At 35.5% G+C, this 19,604-nt stretch overlaps 1 protein-coding gene across 1 annotated transcript; it reads left to right on the top strand.

Moving 5' to 3' along the window:
• The first annotated feature begins 11,112 nt into the window (after nt 1-11,112).
• LOC105160107 (putative late blight resistance protein homolog R1B-16) lies at nt 11,113-13,971 on the top strand. Its single transcript, XM_011077372.3, has one exon. The coding sequence runs from the start codon at nt 11,285-11,287 to the stop codon at nt 13,874-13,876; it is 2,592 nt and encodes an 863-aa protein (XP_011075674.1). The 5' UTR covers nt 11,113-11,284; the 3' UTR covers nt 13,877-13,971.
• The last annotated feature ends 5,633 nt before the right edge of the window (nt 13,972-19,604 follow it).

The following is a 19,604-nucleotide window of genomic DNA, read 5'->3' as shown; positions in this document are numbered from 1 at the left end:
TACAAAAGCAGTGAAAAAAGTGGTTACAAAATCAGTGGCAAAGGTCGTTACGATAACAATTAAATTCAAATTCAATGGAGCCGTTACAATGCAGTACAAAAATTTATTTATTGTTTCATTTCAACAGGTTTGTAATGGCCACTAAAGGCCGTTACAAATTATAACGGCTTTTTATAAAGTCGTTACAAATATTTTGAAACGCCTTGTTTAGCCGCGGTAGGCCTTTTCATTACAAAAAAATAAAAGTCGTTCCAATAATTTGTAACGGCCACGTGATTTTTTATAGTTATACGTATTTACAAAAGTCGTCATGAAAACAATGACAAAATTTCTTTCATAATAGTTTAATTGCATTTAATCTATTTTAATATTTATTTTTGTAAAAATAAATTACTGAACTTTTTGTTAAATGTGCAATATTATATAAAAAATATATAATATAACAAGAAAATAAAAATAATTTAATTACGAAAATAAAAGTATTGTTTAAAAATTGTATTTATACAAATTTAAAAAACATAATCTAAATTAGCATCCCGATCTACCGTGGGTTATTTGTCGTCGCCGTCGGGTACTGGGGGATCAGCTGAAGACTGGGGCACTGGAGGATCAGGCCATGTGGGATCCATCTACCACATCCACTTCTCGAGCCTCGCTACTCGATCATCAAGGTCGGTGCGTGGCGGTTGTGGCGCGATGGCGATGGAGCAGGGGACCCGCTAATGCCAGATGGTCTAGCAACAGTGTGGTGGGCCTTGGAGCTGAGACCGAGGACTCGACCCCTATTTTGTCCGATAATGGAGGTTCTGGATTATTGTTGTGCTTGCTCTAACGTTCCTCCATCATCTTCAAAAACAACTCCTGTTTAGATTCAAAAACTAATAATTTTGAATCCAAAATTAATTAGTTTTGTATTTAGCGCGACCCTTGCTGGCCTCGGGCCGCTCTATTGGCCGTCCTTCTTTTTGTAGCACTTCTCGAACACTCCATTTGTTGGACGGGGTATTCGAGTTATGCCTCCTGTTAAAAAACTATTTAATGAAATGATTAGAAATTTTAAAAGTTAAATTATATTAATAATATAGGTAAAAATACATACCATCTTACGCTTGTGGGCTCCAATAGAGGCTGACCCCCTACGGTAGACGGTAACAGCTGCATCTGGGTTGGCTACCCAATTGACTTTATGTGCTTGGAATTATGGGCTCGCCCAGTACTCTAAAGATCTCCTCGGCCAGCCACAGCTGTCGGGCCAATTGGTTCCGAACGTTGAAGAACCTCTTCCCTAGAAACTTACCCGCCACAACTTGATGATTTTGAACAACGATTTATCGTCACAGTGCCACCAGTACGACAGCTGCAAATTCCATACAAATTAAGAAAATATAAGTAGGGACAAAGATTATTTTGGTCCAATAAGTTTCCCCGCGTTCAATTTTAGTCCATTATGTTTACGCATTTTCAATTAAGTCCAGTAACTTGCGGAATCGCTTAAATTAGGACCACAGATGGAATTTTGAACACTTTTACCCCTGTGCAAATTTTAAAAGAGTTGTTTTAGTCCATTTACACAAAAATTTCTAATTTTTCATCCATTCTCGCCAAAATGGTATCAGAGTCTATGTTTATTGAAAAAATACATGATTATATTATATTTTGATATTATTTATCCCTTAATGGAGGAGACTCTTCGAGAGAAAATAGAACGAAACGAAAGTTCGAGTTACTCTGTAAAATAGGGAATATTTTCAGATTTTGGAAATACAAAGAGGATAATTTTTCATAGAAATTCTTGACAAGCGTTACAACGGTCCCAAGAGGATTGATCCAAAATTTCTCATACCAGAAGAAGAACAAGAGTGGCAGAGAAATTTTGACATTCGACAAGTACAACCAGGAAATTCAGTAAGGCGTCTACACTCCACTGAAGTTCATGGTACAATCTCAACCAGGAGAAGCGGAACGGATAAATTCCTACATAATTTTAGTTCTAAAAATTATGACTGATCAGGAAGAACTCGAGCTGGATACTTTGAAAATCTCCCAAGATCTGAGGGAGATCCAAAAGACAGTTGAAGACTATGGACATAGTTTAATCCATATACCTATGAAAATAGAATTTTTTAGCCAAAAGGTAGACGAGCTCCTTAAAATCCTTCCCGATCTACACAAGGGCCTTACAGATCTGAGGGTAGAAATTACAGATTTGAAAAGAAACCAAAGGGAGAACCCTGAGACATCAAGATCTAGATAGGAGAGAATCAGGAACGCTCTTGGAACAGTACCTCTTCTAGACCAAAAGGGGAAGGCCACGGAGATTCCAAAAGCCGAACTCCAGATAAGATCTGATTATCGTATCTATCAGATCTATAAAATAATGGAGGTAACAAGAGCGGATCTATCAGATCTACAAGAATTTACAGAATCCTTTTCCCAACTCGGATTGTGGATTTGGTCAATATCCAAACAAATAAAATCAGTCCAGCACTACCACCGGCGGAGGGAAGTACATATTCTAATGATCCTCGACAGGATCAATCGATGAGAGAAAGTGCGAATTTCTACACTAATGCCACCCCAACATTTGTGGGAATCAGGCTAAAGGAAAATCCAAGGAGAAATCCAAAAAGAGTGCCTGAAAATACACCTTTGGCAAGGAGCATGCTCCAGCCCTTACATCCATATGGCGTTATACTGAACGTGGATATTATCAATTTCTGAAATACCGAGAAATTAATAGACAAATGGGTTGCAACTATCAAGATAGCAGCAATTACCCTAGAGCTCGACAAGAAAAACTTCTTAAAGCTTGTGGAGTTGAGCTTGGAAGGATCTGCAAAGATCGGATAGGATAACACCCCAAAAGATGCCAAAGCCAACATCCTTGCCGGAGATTCGAAAGGCACGATAGCAAACCGGCTAGGAAATCTTATCAAGGTACACTTCATCGGAGATGGATACTTCGAAGAAAGTAGAGCAGCAAAGGCTAGAGAATATACACAGGCTCTCTTTAGCCTTGAATTAAGAAGTATTTGTGCAGTAGATGAATATATCTATTGGTTTCGCAAGTATTTCTTCCAAGAGTGAAGCAGCAACAAAAATAGCAGCTCCAATGTTCTTCGCAAAGATATGCAGTCCATGGAGGGAAATGTTGATTTAGTCATACAATGTACCTGAAGGACAACTAGATTCAGTGGCGCGAAGAATGTTTTTCCTTAAAAACAAACTGAAGGATTGGTGTTATCAAGCATCCATCCAGAAGAACATGAAATGACTGAGAGGTAAAATCGAACAAACTCCTCTCTGTTGTGATAACAATGATTTTCCAACTATTATAAGAGAATCAAGCGAGCCAAGGAAAAGGAAGAAGCAAAATAGTGACTCCTACCCTAGGAGTTCCAAAACAACCTTTTCCCAACGGAGATCATGGTGGTCCAAGTCGAAAGCCAGAACATATAAATCTCAGCAGAGAATAGGATCAAGAAGGGTTTCATCCCAAGGATCTCGACGAACAGATACAAGATCCACTAGAAGAACCCCTACAAAAAGAACTTTCAAACGGGTCCATACTCGAGCCAATGAAAGTTTCAAAGACTGCAATTGCTGGACTTGCGGAGCAAAATGACATATATCTCCCGATTGCCCACAGAAACATGGTGAAATGAGAAAATTTTATGCAACGGATTATATTCTAGATGCAGTTTACTATGGCGATTTGGTAGCCATCTACCAATTAGAAGATCTTTCTTCATACGAAAGCGTCTATGAGGAGGAAATAGAGACTGATTCCAATGGATCTTCAACCGAGTTAGAATAATTACAACGAGGGAGATAGGCTTCAAACTTTCGAAAAGCCTATCAGGATTCTTTTCCAGAATGACAGTGTCCAAAAAAACTATGGAAAGAATCATGCGACAAGATTCCAAGCTCAACCCATATGATGGATTTAGAATTGGAGGAATTAGGAAAGTCCTGAACCAGATAGGACTGAACCAAACAAAGCATCACATAATCTACAAAGTAAGTTCAGGTGAGTTTGCTATACCTATGGAACTTACTGGTAATGTGATGGAAATGCAACTAATTCCTAAAGAAGAAATTCTTGAAGAATTAAGTAAGCTTAGAGAAGAAGTAGCTGTTACTATGAAATGGATCCATATAGGAACTATTGAAGTAGTAATAAAAGTGACTTTTAAGGAAGGAATTGATTCAGTAATGCATTTATCAATAATAGATAGAAGAATCAATAACCTAAGAGACGGTTGTCTTGGAACAATGATAGGTAATTTGTTTACAGGAAAACTAATGTTTGACATTCATCTTTAGATTGCATACAACCTAGCAAACCAAGATTTTTTTTAGTAGAGTCTTAATACTTCATCTAGACTTCAAAAGAAAAGATATAATGAAAAAAGGTAATAGCCCATATTTTATAACTTATATAATAGATTATGTCCTTTCCAATACACACATTCATATTTGTCTCTTAGGAAAGAGTATATTGAGATTCCTAGAATTTTCAAGGAATTCGGCAAGGTAATGACACCAAATCCTATTAGGATACTTAGAATAGGGGTTGTCGATATTGTTATAAAAGATCACTCAGTTTTAGATCGAACACTTAGCTCTAGAACTGAGTTCGGTAGCAGGATGTACTTTTCGAAAGATAGGATTACAGGCTATAAAGGAAAGGAGAAAGAGTTATTAAAAGCTTTAACTCCGCAAAAGATTAGGGTATATAACGTAAAACTTAGATGCCCTGAAAGATAGAAGGAAATACAAGTAATATTTGACATCACAAAGAAAGAAAATTTCCCTTGTGATGACTTATACATTTACAGCAACTTGTTGTTGGAAAATATGAAGGCATGTTAGAAAATAGCAGGCCATGAAATTTTAGTCGCAGGTGTTGCAGGACGAGAAAATGGGAGTATGACTTTGGGGTTAAGTTTCCTCAAAGAACATAAACCATGGGGAAGAAAAGGTAACGAAACAAAGTTCTCTTGATAGTGTTACCATAAGAATTGCATTATATACATATTTGTTGGTATGTTGTATGATCAATATAAGACAGAGTATTTTGCAACTTATATTGATTCAGGATCAGGAATTTGCACGGTAAAACCTGGAGTTTTTCCTAAAAAAGCAAGGAAAACCTTACCCGTTATTGTAGGAAGTGATTTTTCACAAAAAATTTGATACTCAATAAGGGAAGGCGAGAAGCCAAGATCATGATTGGAGGAGCATTTGGATCACCCTGGTTTAGGATAAAAACACGTCCTATTTACTTTAATGATACAGGTGCCGATATCTTGTTAGGTAACAATTTCATTCAAACATTTGCAAGATATATGCAAGATAATCAAAGAAATATATTAATCTTTACTACTAACTATGGTAATGAGATACAGATGTTGCAAAGAGAAAAAGGCATTTAACAAGATAACGCCAATAAATTTTTGCAGCAAACGTGGTGATTTTGATGCTAGATTAACTCATCCAAAAATACAAGATAAGAGAAAATTTGGTAAGGTCCTTTTGTCTTTCGGACAATAGGGACTCATAAACAGCGATAGCTTATCTAAGGAATCGGAGGAGGAAATTATGAACCTTAAAGAAGCACTACTGGAAATGAATTCGGAAGAGAGCAGGCTTTCTCTTAAGAATGTCAAGAGGCTCATCTAGAGGAACTTCAGTGAAAACCCTTTGGCATGGTGGGATAGGAACAAGCGAAGCTACTCTGAAGGTCAAAGATGAATGCAACTATGAGTATGTTCGATACAAACCTATCTAGATGAACATAGAGGATAAGAGGGATATGCAGATGATAATCAAAAAGCATATCAGTCTTGGACTTATTGAACCTAGAGTCGCTACCTACAGTAGCCCTGGATTTCTGGTAAGAAATCATGGTGAGATTCAGAGAGGTAAACTCAGGTTGGTTACTAACTATCAAGGCATTAATAAAATATTAGAGTTTGATGGTTATTACATTTCTAGTAGAGAACACTTACTTGATTGTATTAAAGGGGCAAAACTGTTTTCTAAATTCGATTGCAAATTTAGTTTTTATCCGATTAGGACGGAGAGTGAATCAAAGAAATTTACTGCATTCTCCACACCACAGGGACAATATATCTGGAATGTGCTTCCAATGGATTAAGCTAATGCACCCCAGATATTTCAAAGAAAGATGGATAATTTTGTTTAAGATTATTTTGAATTCATGTTTGTCTATATTGATGACATATTGATTGCATCTAAAAATATGAAAGAACATATCAAACATCTTGAAATATTTTCTGATGCATGCCATAAAGAAGGTTTAGTACTTTTTCAAAAGAAAGCCACTATAGCTGTCAATAAAATAAAATTTCTAGGAATTCTTATTGGCGAAACATGATTGAGTTACAGTACCATATTATGGAGAAAATCCGCAATTTTCCAGACGTACTCAAAGACAAGAAACATATAAGGATCTTGGGAGTTGTTAATTTTGCAGGTATCTTCATTAAAGATCTTGCAAGATACAGAAAGGATTTCCGACCACTCTTGAAAGAAACAGAAAGTTGAAAGTGAAAATGGGAAGAAATCCACACAAAAAGGGTTCGTGAGCTGAAACAGGCAGTAACCTGCCAACGCTTGCTATACCACAAGATGAGAATGAATTGGTAGTCTATACAGACGCCAATGACTACAGATGGGCAGCAGTGCTCATGAAGAACACAACTACAGGGAAAGAAGCTTGTAGATACACAGGAGGTTTGTTCTCAGAACAACAAGCCAAAGTTTGGCATATAACGAGAAAGAATTCTTTGTGGTTTGGAAGGCTTTTAAGAGATGGCCTTTATTTTTACTTGCTAAAGAATTTACTTCAAAAGTTGATAATACTAATGTCAAGGCTTTCTTAAAAAATAAATTAGAATCGAAAATAGAGGAAGCTCTTATTATCAGATGGCAAGTTGAATGCCAATATTATTGTTATAATATTGTCGTTATAAAATATCATGAAAATATTCTTGCAGATTTCCTGACGGGAGATGGAGGCATCTGAAGCAAACTCCATCATGTTGAGACTCAGGCACCTCCTGGAAAACCTCTGAAGACAGAAAGTTCGGACAGCTAGCGGTTAATGCCCAAGTTGCTGGACAAATCAAAAGAGTTGATCTAGTCACTATCCAGGTTGCAATAAGGAGTTCCTTATTAGCATCCACCTCGCTATGGAACGACTTACGAGAACCGATTCGGAAGGCGTCACCTTCGGGGATGACTCACGAGTTGAGGGAGCATGACCCAAAACATGCCTTTAGAGTGCAGGGCTCTAGACCTGTAGCGTTGGATTCAAGTACCGATTGTACAAGGCCATCATGAAGCTCTGGTGAAACGACAACAATTGAGTCACAGGAAGTGTAAACTCTTGTGGATTCAAGTCAACCTGGCACCTCCAGGGTTAAGGAGGGAAAGTTAGCCTTAGGCCAATGACAGGCATCTCTAAGGCTAATACTAACAAATTGACATCTTCTGTTTGGCAGAAATATTAGCGAAAGTGGAAAAAATTAATTTATCGCAGAGGAGTGAACCCAGGCAAGATCATTATCGAAACATCCAAAAAATATAACAGGATCTGGATGTTAGAAGGGTCAAAACCAGAAGATGTCCCAGAATGGTATGATTTTGGAGCTCTTGCTTCAGTTCATACTATGTCACTAAGTTTTTCGAAGATTTCTAAACTTTCAAAGTGGATTAGTGAGGTGGTCTTTGATTCATGGCAAAACAACCCCCACTTAAAAAGAGGAGACATTCTAAAGATAAAATTCGTATCAGTAGCTCCAAAAACTGCACGAAAGGAGTCTCATTCGACATTCCATTTTATGAAGCTGCAGAGGCCAGATATGGTAGCTTGCAACAAGATCAAAGCTACATTAGGAGAAGCTCCTTTGGTATCAGTCATTAGTAAAGACAGTATTTCTACCGGGAGATCTTGGGGATTATGGTTATGTCTCACAGAGATGGACAAAGTCAAATATCCATTCAAGATTTTCTCAAACAAAGTGAATGGATCGTTCCTGTTAAACTCCATGACAGGAAAAAACACTGAGCTAGCATAAAACTTATTTGAAAAGAAGAGGATGTTAATGTGGGAAAATAAACTGCCGGCAATCGAAGCAACAAGGATGAGACGCACAACATAGTGCATGTTGGACAATGGCAAATCATTATGCCCTTGCTGTGAAAAACAACAGAAGCCCCTATTCGGGACAAAAATTTGGGTCACGCAAAATAAACCCGAACCAAACCAGGATAAGGAAAAAATAATTTTTTTTTTCAAAAAAAAGTAAAAATTAAAAAATATAAAAAAAAGCAAGGATAAGACTGTCCGCCGAAAACGACAAAAGCCAACAGTCAGCAAAGCAGGAAAGCCAGTTGGAAATTATGTGACCGACAAATCATTATGACCAACAGCTGGAAATCACGAGGCGATAACGATGCAATGACGTTATCACAAAACAAGTTTGGAGTTCGAATTTGAAATCTGCGGACGCCTATAAATAAAGATGCTATGAAGCCGAAGGGGGACATCATAAAAACTTCTCCTATTGTTCAAAGCATTAAAAATACTGAGTCTTTTAATCTTTTGTAGCATTTTAATTTTTCAGTTTATGAGGGTTTCCCCGACAAGTCAAGTCCTCTACACTATGAGAGGCTAAACAGTTGTCTCTCCAACAGGAGGAATAATATATATGTAATATTCTCTATATTTTTTCAATAAAAGTTAGGCTTATGTTCAGCTTGTTTGTCCAAAATTCTATTAAGTATCTGTACTGGAGTCCCTTTTACGCCCTAAGGTAGGAAACGAAATAGGACTGTGCTGTTTTGTAACTGAAGGACTCAAGTTCCTGCAAATCATCTGCTGCGGTAGTGTGGTTGGAAAAAGTCCGTAAAATCGAGGACTTGGAATACTCAGAAATAGAGCGGTTAAAGCAAAGTATGAATTTATGGGGTCTTAATCTATTTCGAAAGCATGTTGGGCAGTTTTAAGAGCATGAAAATGGATTATCTAGCTATTTCCTTTGAAAGGGTAAAATGGTCATAAAATAGGTTGATGGACCAGATTTACGCGAATTTGAAAGATAGTGTACTAAAATAGGTATTGCCAAAGTTAGTGTACCAAAATTGAACCGAGACAAAGTTAATGTACTTAAAGTTTTCTTTTTCCCATATAAGTATTAGACTAAAAATAAAAGTATTACATAAAATTAAGTATCATTCTTACTTATAAATTGTTAAACCAGAAAATTGGTGGTCCTGTAGGATCTGCAAAATGTTCCCTAAGGATGCAGGTAATGTCTTTCGATCGTAGTGCAGATCGTAGTGTGAAAATTTCGACTAAACCTAAAAAAATTTGTACAAAATATCGTGTATTGGAATAGCTCTCTGACGGTTACAAAAAGGTTGTTGGAAATTCCACATTTTTTTATACTGATCGTATAAAAATTACTAGATTAATATTCGAATATTCATAGTAAAATAACAAGTTTTATCCACCAAAAAGAGGGATCCCATAGGCAAAAACTTAGAATTATTGAGGGTTTTTGATCGATTATATTATAAAAAAAAGATGAAGAATTTTGCTTGTAAATAATGTGCAAATGCTCTTTAGTCACAAGAATAAATGAAATCAACATTAAATAAAAATAATTTCGATATTATTGATTTTTAACTACAAGAATTGTACATAAAAATATTATAAGCATATTATTGATTTTTAATTACAAGAATTGAACATAATAATTTCGATATAATTAAGTGACAATATAATATAATGACAATAATTATTTATTGTCACTAGATAGTCACTATATATGAGTTAATAATTATCTTTAAAGATAATTTTACACCATTAGTTCTTACCAATAATAATTTTTATAAAATAATAATTATTATCAAAACTATAAAATTGATCATTATGATAAAATAATTTTTTTTATATTTTTATTTAGTGGCAAAATGAATTAATATCCTCACTTGATTTTATTTTATCGCGGATGATGAGTTCTGTTTTTGCAGTGAGAAGAGGCATGCAAATTGAAGGTGTGGAAATGAAGTGGTGACATTTTGGTCTTTTTTGTGCTACTCCAAATCTCGAGTTTCTAACAATCGGAGTTTTGTCTTTTTGTGCTAAACCAATTGATCGAATGCATGTGAACTTAATTAATGATTTGGTAATTACAAGGTGACGAGGGAGATTTATTTAATTACCAAAATACCCATATATTTTATGACATTTTTATGTTATATACCTGATCAAGTGGGACCCATTTGACCAGGCCAAAGTCAACCATTGCAGCAGCCTTTGGGAGAGATGACGTGGCAAGCTCTTACTGGTGCCACGTGTCACAAGTGCATAGGGTACCGTACTACTATAAATATCTTCATTTATGATTATTCAAACACCATTTATTACTATTTACTACTATTTTCTAGTGTCCTTCGATCTCACTTATTTTCGATCTCGTATTTTTCGACCCCACATTTCTAACTTTGGCATTGGAGGGCCATCGCCGAGGGCTACTCGGCTAATTTTACGTTTGCTTTGTTCTCAAGATCCACTAATAGGTAGCTCAAAAAAAGGATCTAGCGATCCAACCTTGCAACTCAATCCGAATTTTGTGAGACCTACATCATAAGGTATTTAAATATTTAAATATGTCCATTATTGTCTACTTCTTTTGTCACGTTACATGGCAAGTTTTTTATTTTAAGTGTCTATTTTGTTTGAAGATTTCAATGATATCATGTGGCCAATGGACATATTATATTCTCTGGTCGTGTTAGTCGAGTTAACTACAATGTGCTTTCATGTGATATTGTTTATAATTATGAATGTGCTGTGTACATTTTTTTTGACTAAAAACGAAAATTATTTAATACTACTGTTCTTAAGGGTCTATCTCACATACAAATTCTGTATGTGAAAATTTTATTTTTCTAAATGGGTGTACGCAAATCAAATTCGAATATAAAGCCTTATGTTTTGCTTAATTTTGACGTGTCAAACAACCCCATTATTTAAGAATTTATATTATTAGAACGAAAAATAATTTATATTAATATCTTAATGTAATTTATTTTAGATCAATTTAACACATTTTACGTCAAATTATGTTTCAACTTTCTTAATTTCTTCGTAACAAATGACTTGTACACCAAAATCAATTTATAGTCAGTAGTCTTCCTCATCTTTGAGTACATTCACACAAACAACAATCAATCACACAATCAAATGGCTGTAGCAGCTTATGCATCTTTGGTTTCTCTCACTGATGTTCTCGACAGTGTCCAGCTTCCTCGTCGTCGTCATCGGCTTCATCTGGACAAGGAACAGATCCAGAGCTTGCAGCAAAAAGTTCTGTTCTTGCAGCACTTTCTTGAACTTCATTCCCAAAGAATAAGCCCAGAAATGGAAGATCTGGCGAGGCAACTAGCTGTTGTTGCCGATGAAGCAGACGATATCATTGACTACCACGTGGTGAATCAACTTCTTGAAAAATCTCGAGATAACACTCATCATATGGCTGCTCTCTCATCCTTCCGTCAAGATATCGACAAAATTATCAAAAATATTGATTCCATCACAGAAAAGTTGATGATGGTTCAAGAGGAACGGGTTGCCATCCAAGAACACCCTCCGACAATTTTTGCGTCTATGGGTACTACCGCCCCTTCATCCAGTGACAAGAATACTATGGTGGGATTTGATGAACGCTTGTTTCAGGTCGTGGATGAGCTTACTAGAGATGAATCTGATTTTCAAATCCTCCCAATAGTCGGGATGGGAGGCATTGGTAAGACAACTCTAGCTCAAAATGCTTTTCACCATCGACTTATTGTGGATCGTTTTGATATATGCATTTGGTTTACAATATCTCAACAATATAGTGTTCGAGAACTTCTTCTAAAGTACCTTATAAATGCCAAAATTATCGAAGCAAGGGTTGGGGGTGAACTAGACCTAGCTAAATTAGGAGAATGCTTTCACAAACTTTTATTTCGTAAAAGGTATTTGATTGTTATGGATGATTTGTGGAGTATCAAAGCATGGGAAGACTTTAACAGGTACTTCCCAGTAAATAGCAATGGAAGTCGAATTTTGGTGACTACTAGATTGTTGGATGTGGCTCGTTCTTTAGGCTTTGACAATCATTATTTCACAATGACCTTTTTAGACAACGATGAAAGTTGGGATTTACTATGTGAAAAAGCTTTTGCACGAAAAAGTTGCCCTTATCCAGAGTTGGAAGAAATTGGAAGGAATATTGCTAGATATTGTTTCGGGCTTCCTCTGGCAATTGTTGTAATTGGCGGGCTCCTTGCAAAGTCCAATCATACACGAGAATATTGGGACTTTGTTGAAAAGAACGTAACCTCATTTGTCAATTCTGGAGATGATGATCATTGTTTAAAGATATTGTCTTTGAGTTACCACAGTTTGCCAATTCATCTTAAACCATGTTTTCTTTATATGAGAGTTTTTCCTGAAGATGACTGGATTGAAGCCTCTAAGTTGATAAAATTATGGATTGGTGAGGGGTTTCTAAAACCAGTAGGAGGCAAAAGCATGAAAGGAGCTGCAGAGGAATACTTGAAGGATCTTGTTGACAGAAATCTGATTTTGATTCGTAAGTGGACTCGTAGTGGAAAAATAAAAGAATGTGGCATTCATGACATTTTAAGAGAGCTATGTTTTAGAGAATCTAAGAGAGAACATCTTATTCGGGTCCCTAAAGCACAAAAGATTCACATTTCAATACCGATCAGTGATGATACCTGCTTTCTGTGTGGTCATGGGGGGGAGAGCAATAAGATACATCTTCAAGAAGTTTGTGTTGGCTCCCAATCAACAAAAGTTGTGAATCCATCAGTGTGCGAGGCTTGTAGTAATATGTATCAAAATCTTAATAAATTAAGATGGGTATCGATACATGATCAATCCTGTGTAAGATATCTGCTACACACAAAGTTGCGGTACCTTGATGTTGAAAGAGGTGATCGGTTCAGCATGAACCGATCAGTTATAATTCTCGATAAATTTTTCTTACTTTGGAATCTACAGATTTTGGATCTAAATAGTATGGAAACAACGTCATTGTCTGAAGTTTGGGAGATGCCAAAATTGAGGCATCTATGTAATTATACGGGTAGCCTTCCTGATCCAGTGAAGGGGCAAGATTCCACGATTTTGCAAAACCTAAGCACAGTTTGGATTCAAAAATTTTGTTGTAGTGAGGAGGTTGTTAAAAGAATTCCAAATTTAAAGAAATTATGTAGTAGCGGGTGGTTATCTGGTGATTATTGTCTCGCGCAATTCAATAAGCTTGAATCACTCCATTTAGGCTTCGGTAAATCTGGTTTAGAGGACATTGGCTTCCCAACTTCATTGACGAAGTTAAGTTTGGTGTTTTGTACATTTCATTGGGAAAAGATGACGATAATTGGTTCTTCATTGCCCAATCTTGAAGTGCTTAAATTGCACTCAGCATTCGAAGGGGCAGAGTGGAGTCCAATCGAAGGGGAATTTCTTCGGCTGAAAGTGTTGGTCATTTTTAGTGAGGAATTGGAGCATTGGGGAGCAGAGGATATCCATTTTCCAAATCTACATGCGCTCTATCTACATCACATGAAAAATTTGGAAGAAATCCCTTTAAGCATTGGAGATATAAACACACTACAATCCATTTATTTGGATAAGTGCCGTGTCTCTACTATTAATTCTGCAATGGAAATACTCAAAGACCAAAAGGAGAAAGGAAATGAGAGTCTTCAAATTTATGTAAATGTAGTCAATGAAGAACCGGTTTATTTTCGACTCCGATGAAGAACAAAGTTAAAAGTTTTCTTATAGCCACTAGAATTCAAATATGATGTATGTGACATTTGAGTACTGATGAAATTACTTTAAATTTTTTTTAGTATTTAACTATATTTGTGGTCGAATTGTCTTGAATGAGATATTTGAGTTTCGTTAATTTTTTTAACTATATTCTATATTTATTTTGTCACCCTTATATACAAGTTAAGCTGTAATTATTGTAAATTGAAAAGAAATTGTTATTTGTTCAAATCTTAATCTTAAAGAAAAGGAGTTTAATAAAAAAATATATTTGAAAAAATGTTACCACAAGAAAGATTATCATAATGAAATTATTCCTACCAAAAAACATATTTCTAGTTTTATTGTTTATCAGCTTTTATTAATATCTAATATCAACAGAGTTAACTCATTTACTATTTATTATGTGTTTGTTGCTGAGTTGATCGCCCAAATTTGTTCAATTATTCATACCAAAAAAGTAATTAATATGTTAATATAAAATTATTCTACACTCTTACTTTTAATTATTATAATTTTAATATTTTATTTTAATCTTATTGTGCCTTTTCTTATTTTTGTAACACTAAAAAAACGCTGGGATTTGGAGCGAGTTTTGGATTTTTATTTTTACTTTGGAACAGATACAAGACTACAGAAATTATTTGCATCGGACTTTGGTACAGATTTAAAAAGAAAAGAAATTCGTCCCTGTAGTTAGCGTTGCAAAAATTTAGGAATGATTAAACCGTTCGAACTTGGGATGGTAATTGCACCGGCCAATGAAAGTCATTCCTAATATTGATTTAGTCTAGAATTTTTTTGATATTGGACGGTTGGGGACGGGATTTGGAATGGTTATGTTTTTTAGATGAAACTTTGAAATGGTATTTATAATACTCATGATTTAATTTTGAAACTATTTTTTTTTTTTTTAATTGGGTTCATTTTAGAAACCGTATTTGGAACTTGTTTTCTGGAACGGGTTATTAAATTTGGAACACAATTGTAGAACTATTTTAGTAATAGAATTAGGACCAGTTTATATAATTTGGAATATTAGATACTGATTAGTAATTCTATCTGGAACAGTTTAGTATTAGTTTGGAACGGTTTATCCAGTTTAGGACCACTTTTTTGGGGCAGTATTTGTAACGGGTTTCAAAACGAGTTTTTAAGAAATTTGTAATATTTTTTTAGCATTACTAAACCCGTTCCTAATTTTTGAATTTTATATTTTTTATAAATTATTAATATATTTAATAAATTTCAATAAATAAATAAATTAATACATTTTAATAAATTTTCAGATATAATTAATTTTACTTAATGAAATTTGAATTAATTTAATTAATGGAATAAATATAAAATAATGGAATTTAATAAATCCTATGAAACTATTAATAATTAAAATAATATTATATTTAACATGAAAAAGTGTTTAATTTAAAAATTAAAAAAAATATAAAACATAATCTAAATGGTCCTGGTTAGCGTCATCTTGATTATCGGTAGGGAGATTCGTCGGAGGCCGTGTGGTAGTGGATGAGGAAGCCCGCATCTTCCGCATCATGCCTATCATGTCAGTCATCATCGTCTGGAGACAGCCGATGTGGTCCTCCATGGCCGGATTTGGCGGTGCGATGGTGATGTGAATGTGTGGCTGGAGCAGTGGGCCTCATAACGAAGGCCGAATACTCGGTCCTTATTCTTGCCTCCGACTACAGCTAGCCACATCTGCTGCTCCGTCATTGCCGTCGAAGCCTCAAACTTGGCAGGGACACCTCGTCAGCCATGGGCTGGGGCTGACGATCCTCCAGTATCTTTTGAAATGTCTCCTACAAAACAAACAAAATTATTAGTATTTTATTAAATAAAGAATTAATTATTAAAAAAATAATATTAAATCTTTAGCAACTTACCGACACCTCCATCGCCCTCTGCCCACTCCATCTGCCGTCCTCTTTCTTCTTGTAGCACCGCTCTAATAATTTTATCTCCTTGGGGGGCCGATCGAGCTCTGTCCCCTATATAAGGAAAACACAGTTAACTAATTAGCATCATATTTATAAATAATGATTTAACACAGAAATAATTTTTATTTACTTATCAACTTCCTTTTGTGCATGCCGACTGAGGAGCACCCCCTAATACACAGTCAAGGACACCGTGGGGTTCACTGCCCGATTTGCCTTATTCTTGGAGGGCTCCTATTGGAAGTCTTTGCTGGCTCAGTACGTCTGGAGCTGGAGCTAGAGCCAGACCTCATTGGCCAGCCGTAGTGGCCTGACCAGGTAGGATTGGGCAACGGAGGAGGTCTTCCGAATGTACTTCCCAACCCACATGCGAAAGATCCGGAACATGAACTTATCGTCATAGTCCCACCAGTAGGACATCTACAGTAATAGATTAAGCAAAACATTAGTAAAATAAATTAAATATTTACCTTCATGCTGTCGAACCAGAAATGCTGGTGCTCTGGCGGCGCCTGCCGCAGAATTGGCCACGGGTGGGGGAAATGTCCCCGCACGATCGCATTGATGCGCTCGTGGAATCGCGAGTCAGACTTTAAATTAATTTGATATTAAAAAATTAATTAACATTTTAAAAATAAAATAATTCATAATAAACAAATTAGGTAATTGGACTTACCTCGCTCCATCGAGGGTGATGTACTGGCGCATTGATGGTGGGGGTGGGGATGGGGGTGGAGCAGCTGTTGGTGTGGCAAGCTGTTGTAATGCGTCATCCGTAGCCGTACGTGCAGCTCCAGAAACGGCTATGGGTGGGGGATGGTGCAGGCATATCAGGTGGTGTGGGTTGTCGAGGGGATGCTTTCCCAACTTGAGAAGCATCTAACAGAACTGGTGGCAGTATAGGGCCACGACCGTAGCCACATCCACGGCCACGCGGTAGAGACGACATGCCACTAGACATTAACTACACTAATTATATAAAAGTATTAGTCTAAATTTTTGAATTATATATTACGAATATTGTTCTAATTTATTTCAATTTTTGTTATTAATATATAAAAATATTGATATTGGGAAAATTTGTTTAAATTGCGTAAATTTCACATAAAAATGATAAATTCCATAAATTATACATAAATTATATAAATTACACATAAAAATTATAAATTGCATAAATTACACATAAAGATTATAAATTTCATAAACTACACATGTATTGCATAAATTACAAATAAATTGTTTAAATTACACATAAATTATACATTAATTGCATAAATTTCCCAAAAATTAGAAAAATTTGAAAAATACTTTCTTAAAATTTATGAAAAATTAATAAAAATATTTAGGTCATTATTGTTATATATATCTAATTTCATATTTTTTAGAGATAAATACATTTTATACCACCTTCATCATCTACCCCTAATTAATTGAAGAAATCTTCACTTACCCTCTATCTTTGCGATAATTCTTTAAATTAAATAAAAATCGATAAAACTACTATTGAATAATTAATAATATAATATATTCACTTTAATATCCTGGATAGTAATTAAATATATTAATTAATTTAACTTCAAATTTCACTTGCGATGTTAATAAATTAATAGGATTAGTCCAGTATTAATAAGATCAATATTAATACTTTTGGATTAAAATAAGAATATAAATTTTTATTGGTGCATTACACTAGATGTAATTTTAATAACAAAAATATTGCAAGTGGACGTCGAGCTTATTGTATTGGTGCGCAAATGTCAAGTGTTGTAATTTGGGGGTTAATGAAGTAATTTTTTTCCCAGCTACAGTAACTAGATACATTCCATCCCTTAGTCTGAGTCAAAATCCAACACATTAGGCTTGTCAATTATTGGCGAATATGTAGATCTGGACCCATTTTGATAGTTATTACCCAAATCGTACCTAATAGTTCTACATTAGATCAAGACTTGTATAGATGGAGCTTATACCATAAAATATCTATGAGTATGGATATCGGTATGGAAAAGGATTTTAATATGTAAAATGGATTTTCACTCATTAATTTTAGTCTGGAAGCGAGGCACCTACTGTTGAGAATATAGGGTTTAGCATGCAGAAGCTTCATCATGTGGATTCAGAGGGATCTAGACTTTGGGTTGTTGTTGTGGTTGTGCCGGCGCTGCATGGTTCCCTTGAGGGGTTCAAGTGAATAGAGGAGATGAAAGCGAGCAATTGCAAACATGTACCCGTCAAGGAACTTCTCCATTATCCCTGGCGATGTTCCTAATCTTGGGGCTAAATACACCGCACCTACAAGATTGCGAGTCTAGTTGGGTGCGTCTTCGACGAAAATTCTTCAATGCTCAAATTAGTTTGGGATAAAAGAAATAGATGATCTAAAATAATAAATGCACTCGTGAATATCTTATGTAAAACCTACAATAAAATGCGTGGAGGGAAGTATTTATATCTCCAAATATCTCCCATCAAGTGGCCTACATGGCACCATTCCAGCATCCATATTCATTATTGACGTCGGTCTTAATTCATATTATTATGGCAGTGGCTCCTATGAGTATAAGTTAGTGTTGACAGATCGTTTTTACAATGTAGCATGCAGCCTACTAGCTATTGTAGAACGCTTGTACCCAATCTCATTTGGCATCTGTGGATGAGTTGGTGGATATCAAGGCAGACAATCATATTTATGAGAGATCATATAATCGAATATCCTGATAGGATAAAAAAATATTGTCCCCTGGTCATAGTGCCGAGAGATACTATAGCACGAAAAAGTTAATAAAACATTTGGGTTTACCTATTGAGAAGATCGATGCATTAAGAATGACTGCATGCTGTATGGAAGGACGACGTCGATTTGGAGTACTATAAGTTTTGTGGAGATGCTAGGTACAAGTCGACCCAAGGGCGAGATCCACATTGCAAGAAGTCCCCTTATGCCGTCCTTAGGTACCTGCCGCTTACTCCCCGTCTGTAGAGGTTGTATTCTTCGAGGACAACTGTCGAGCACATGACATGACATGCCACATATTAGAAGGAGGAGGGATTACTGTGTCATCGGTCCAATGCCAAGGCTTGGAATCATTTTGATCGGACGTATCCCAATTTTGCAAAAGAGCTGCGTAGTGTTCGCTGGGCCTTTGTACAGATGATTTTGGGCCTCACAGTCACTATGGTCGTATTTATTCATTTTGGTTCGTTATCAATACGCTTTACAATCTCCTCCCTGGTACGTGCATGAGTTTTGAGTACATGTTTCTAATGATGGTGATTCCTGGCTCTTTTAATCTGAATAGGGGCAACTATGGGGCGGGTTCGGGTGCACCTGGGACTCGCCACACACTAGTTATTTTAAAGCTCCGCTCCACTCTAATGCAAAACCCGCCGGAATGGGTCAAACCTAGTAGATCTAGTTATTTTTGTTTTTTATTTATTTTAGAAACATATATATATGATAGAAAATTTAACATATTAATTAAAAATAAAATTGATAATGGCCTAACTCAAATATTCAAGTTAAAAAATTAAATTCTCAAGTATAAATGAAATTATTCATAACAAAATAATTCGAATAATTTATAAAATTATACATTACTAACAACTTCTTCTTTGTTACTCTTTGTGGACAATTTTTTATTTTGTCAAATATTGAACAAATACTTAACAATAAACAAATAAAATGATATGATAATTTGTTAGTATCATTCTACCAAAATAAAGTAAAATTATATATAAATATTAAACAATTATTTCGG

This window comes from Sesamum indicum, linkage group LG4, assembly GCF_026168435.1.
Source record: "Sesamum indicum cultivar Baizhima isolate 11 linkage group LG4, ASM2616843v1, whole genome shotgun sequence".
Lineage (NCBI taxonomy): Eukaryota > Viridiplantae > Streptophyta > Magnoliopsida > Lamiales > Pedaliaceae > Sesamum > Sesamum indicum.
Note: the sequence above shows the minus strand (reverse complement) of the source record. Positions and strands in the feature narration are given on the sequence as shown.

Bases quoted from the DNA above. Each gene is read 5' to 3' on its own strand.
- LOC105160107 (XM_011077372.3), top strand. From the start codon at position 11,285: ATGGCTGTAGCAGCTTATGCATCTTTGGTTTCTCTCACTGATGTTCTC.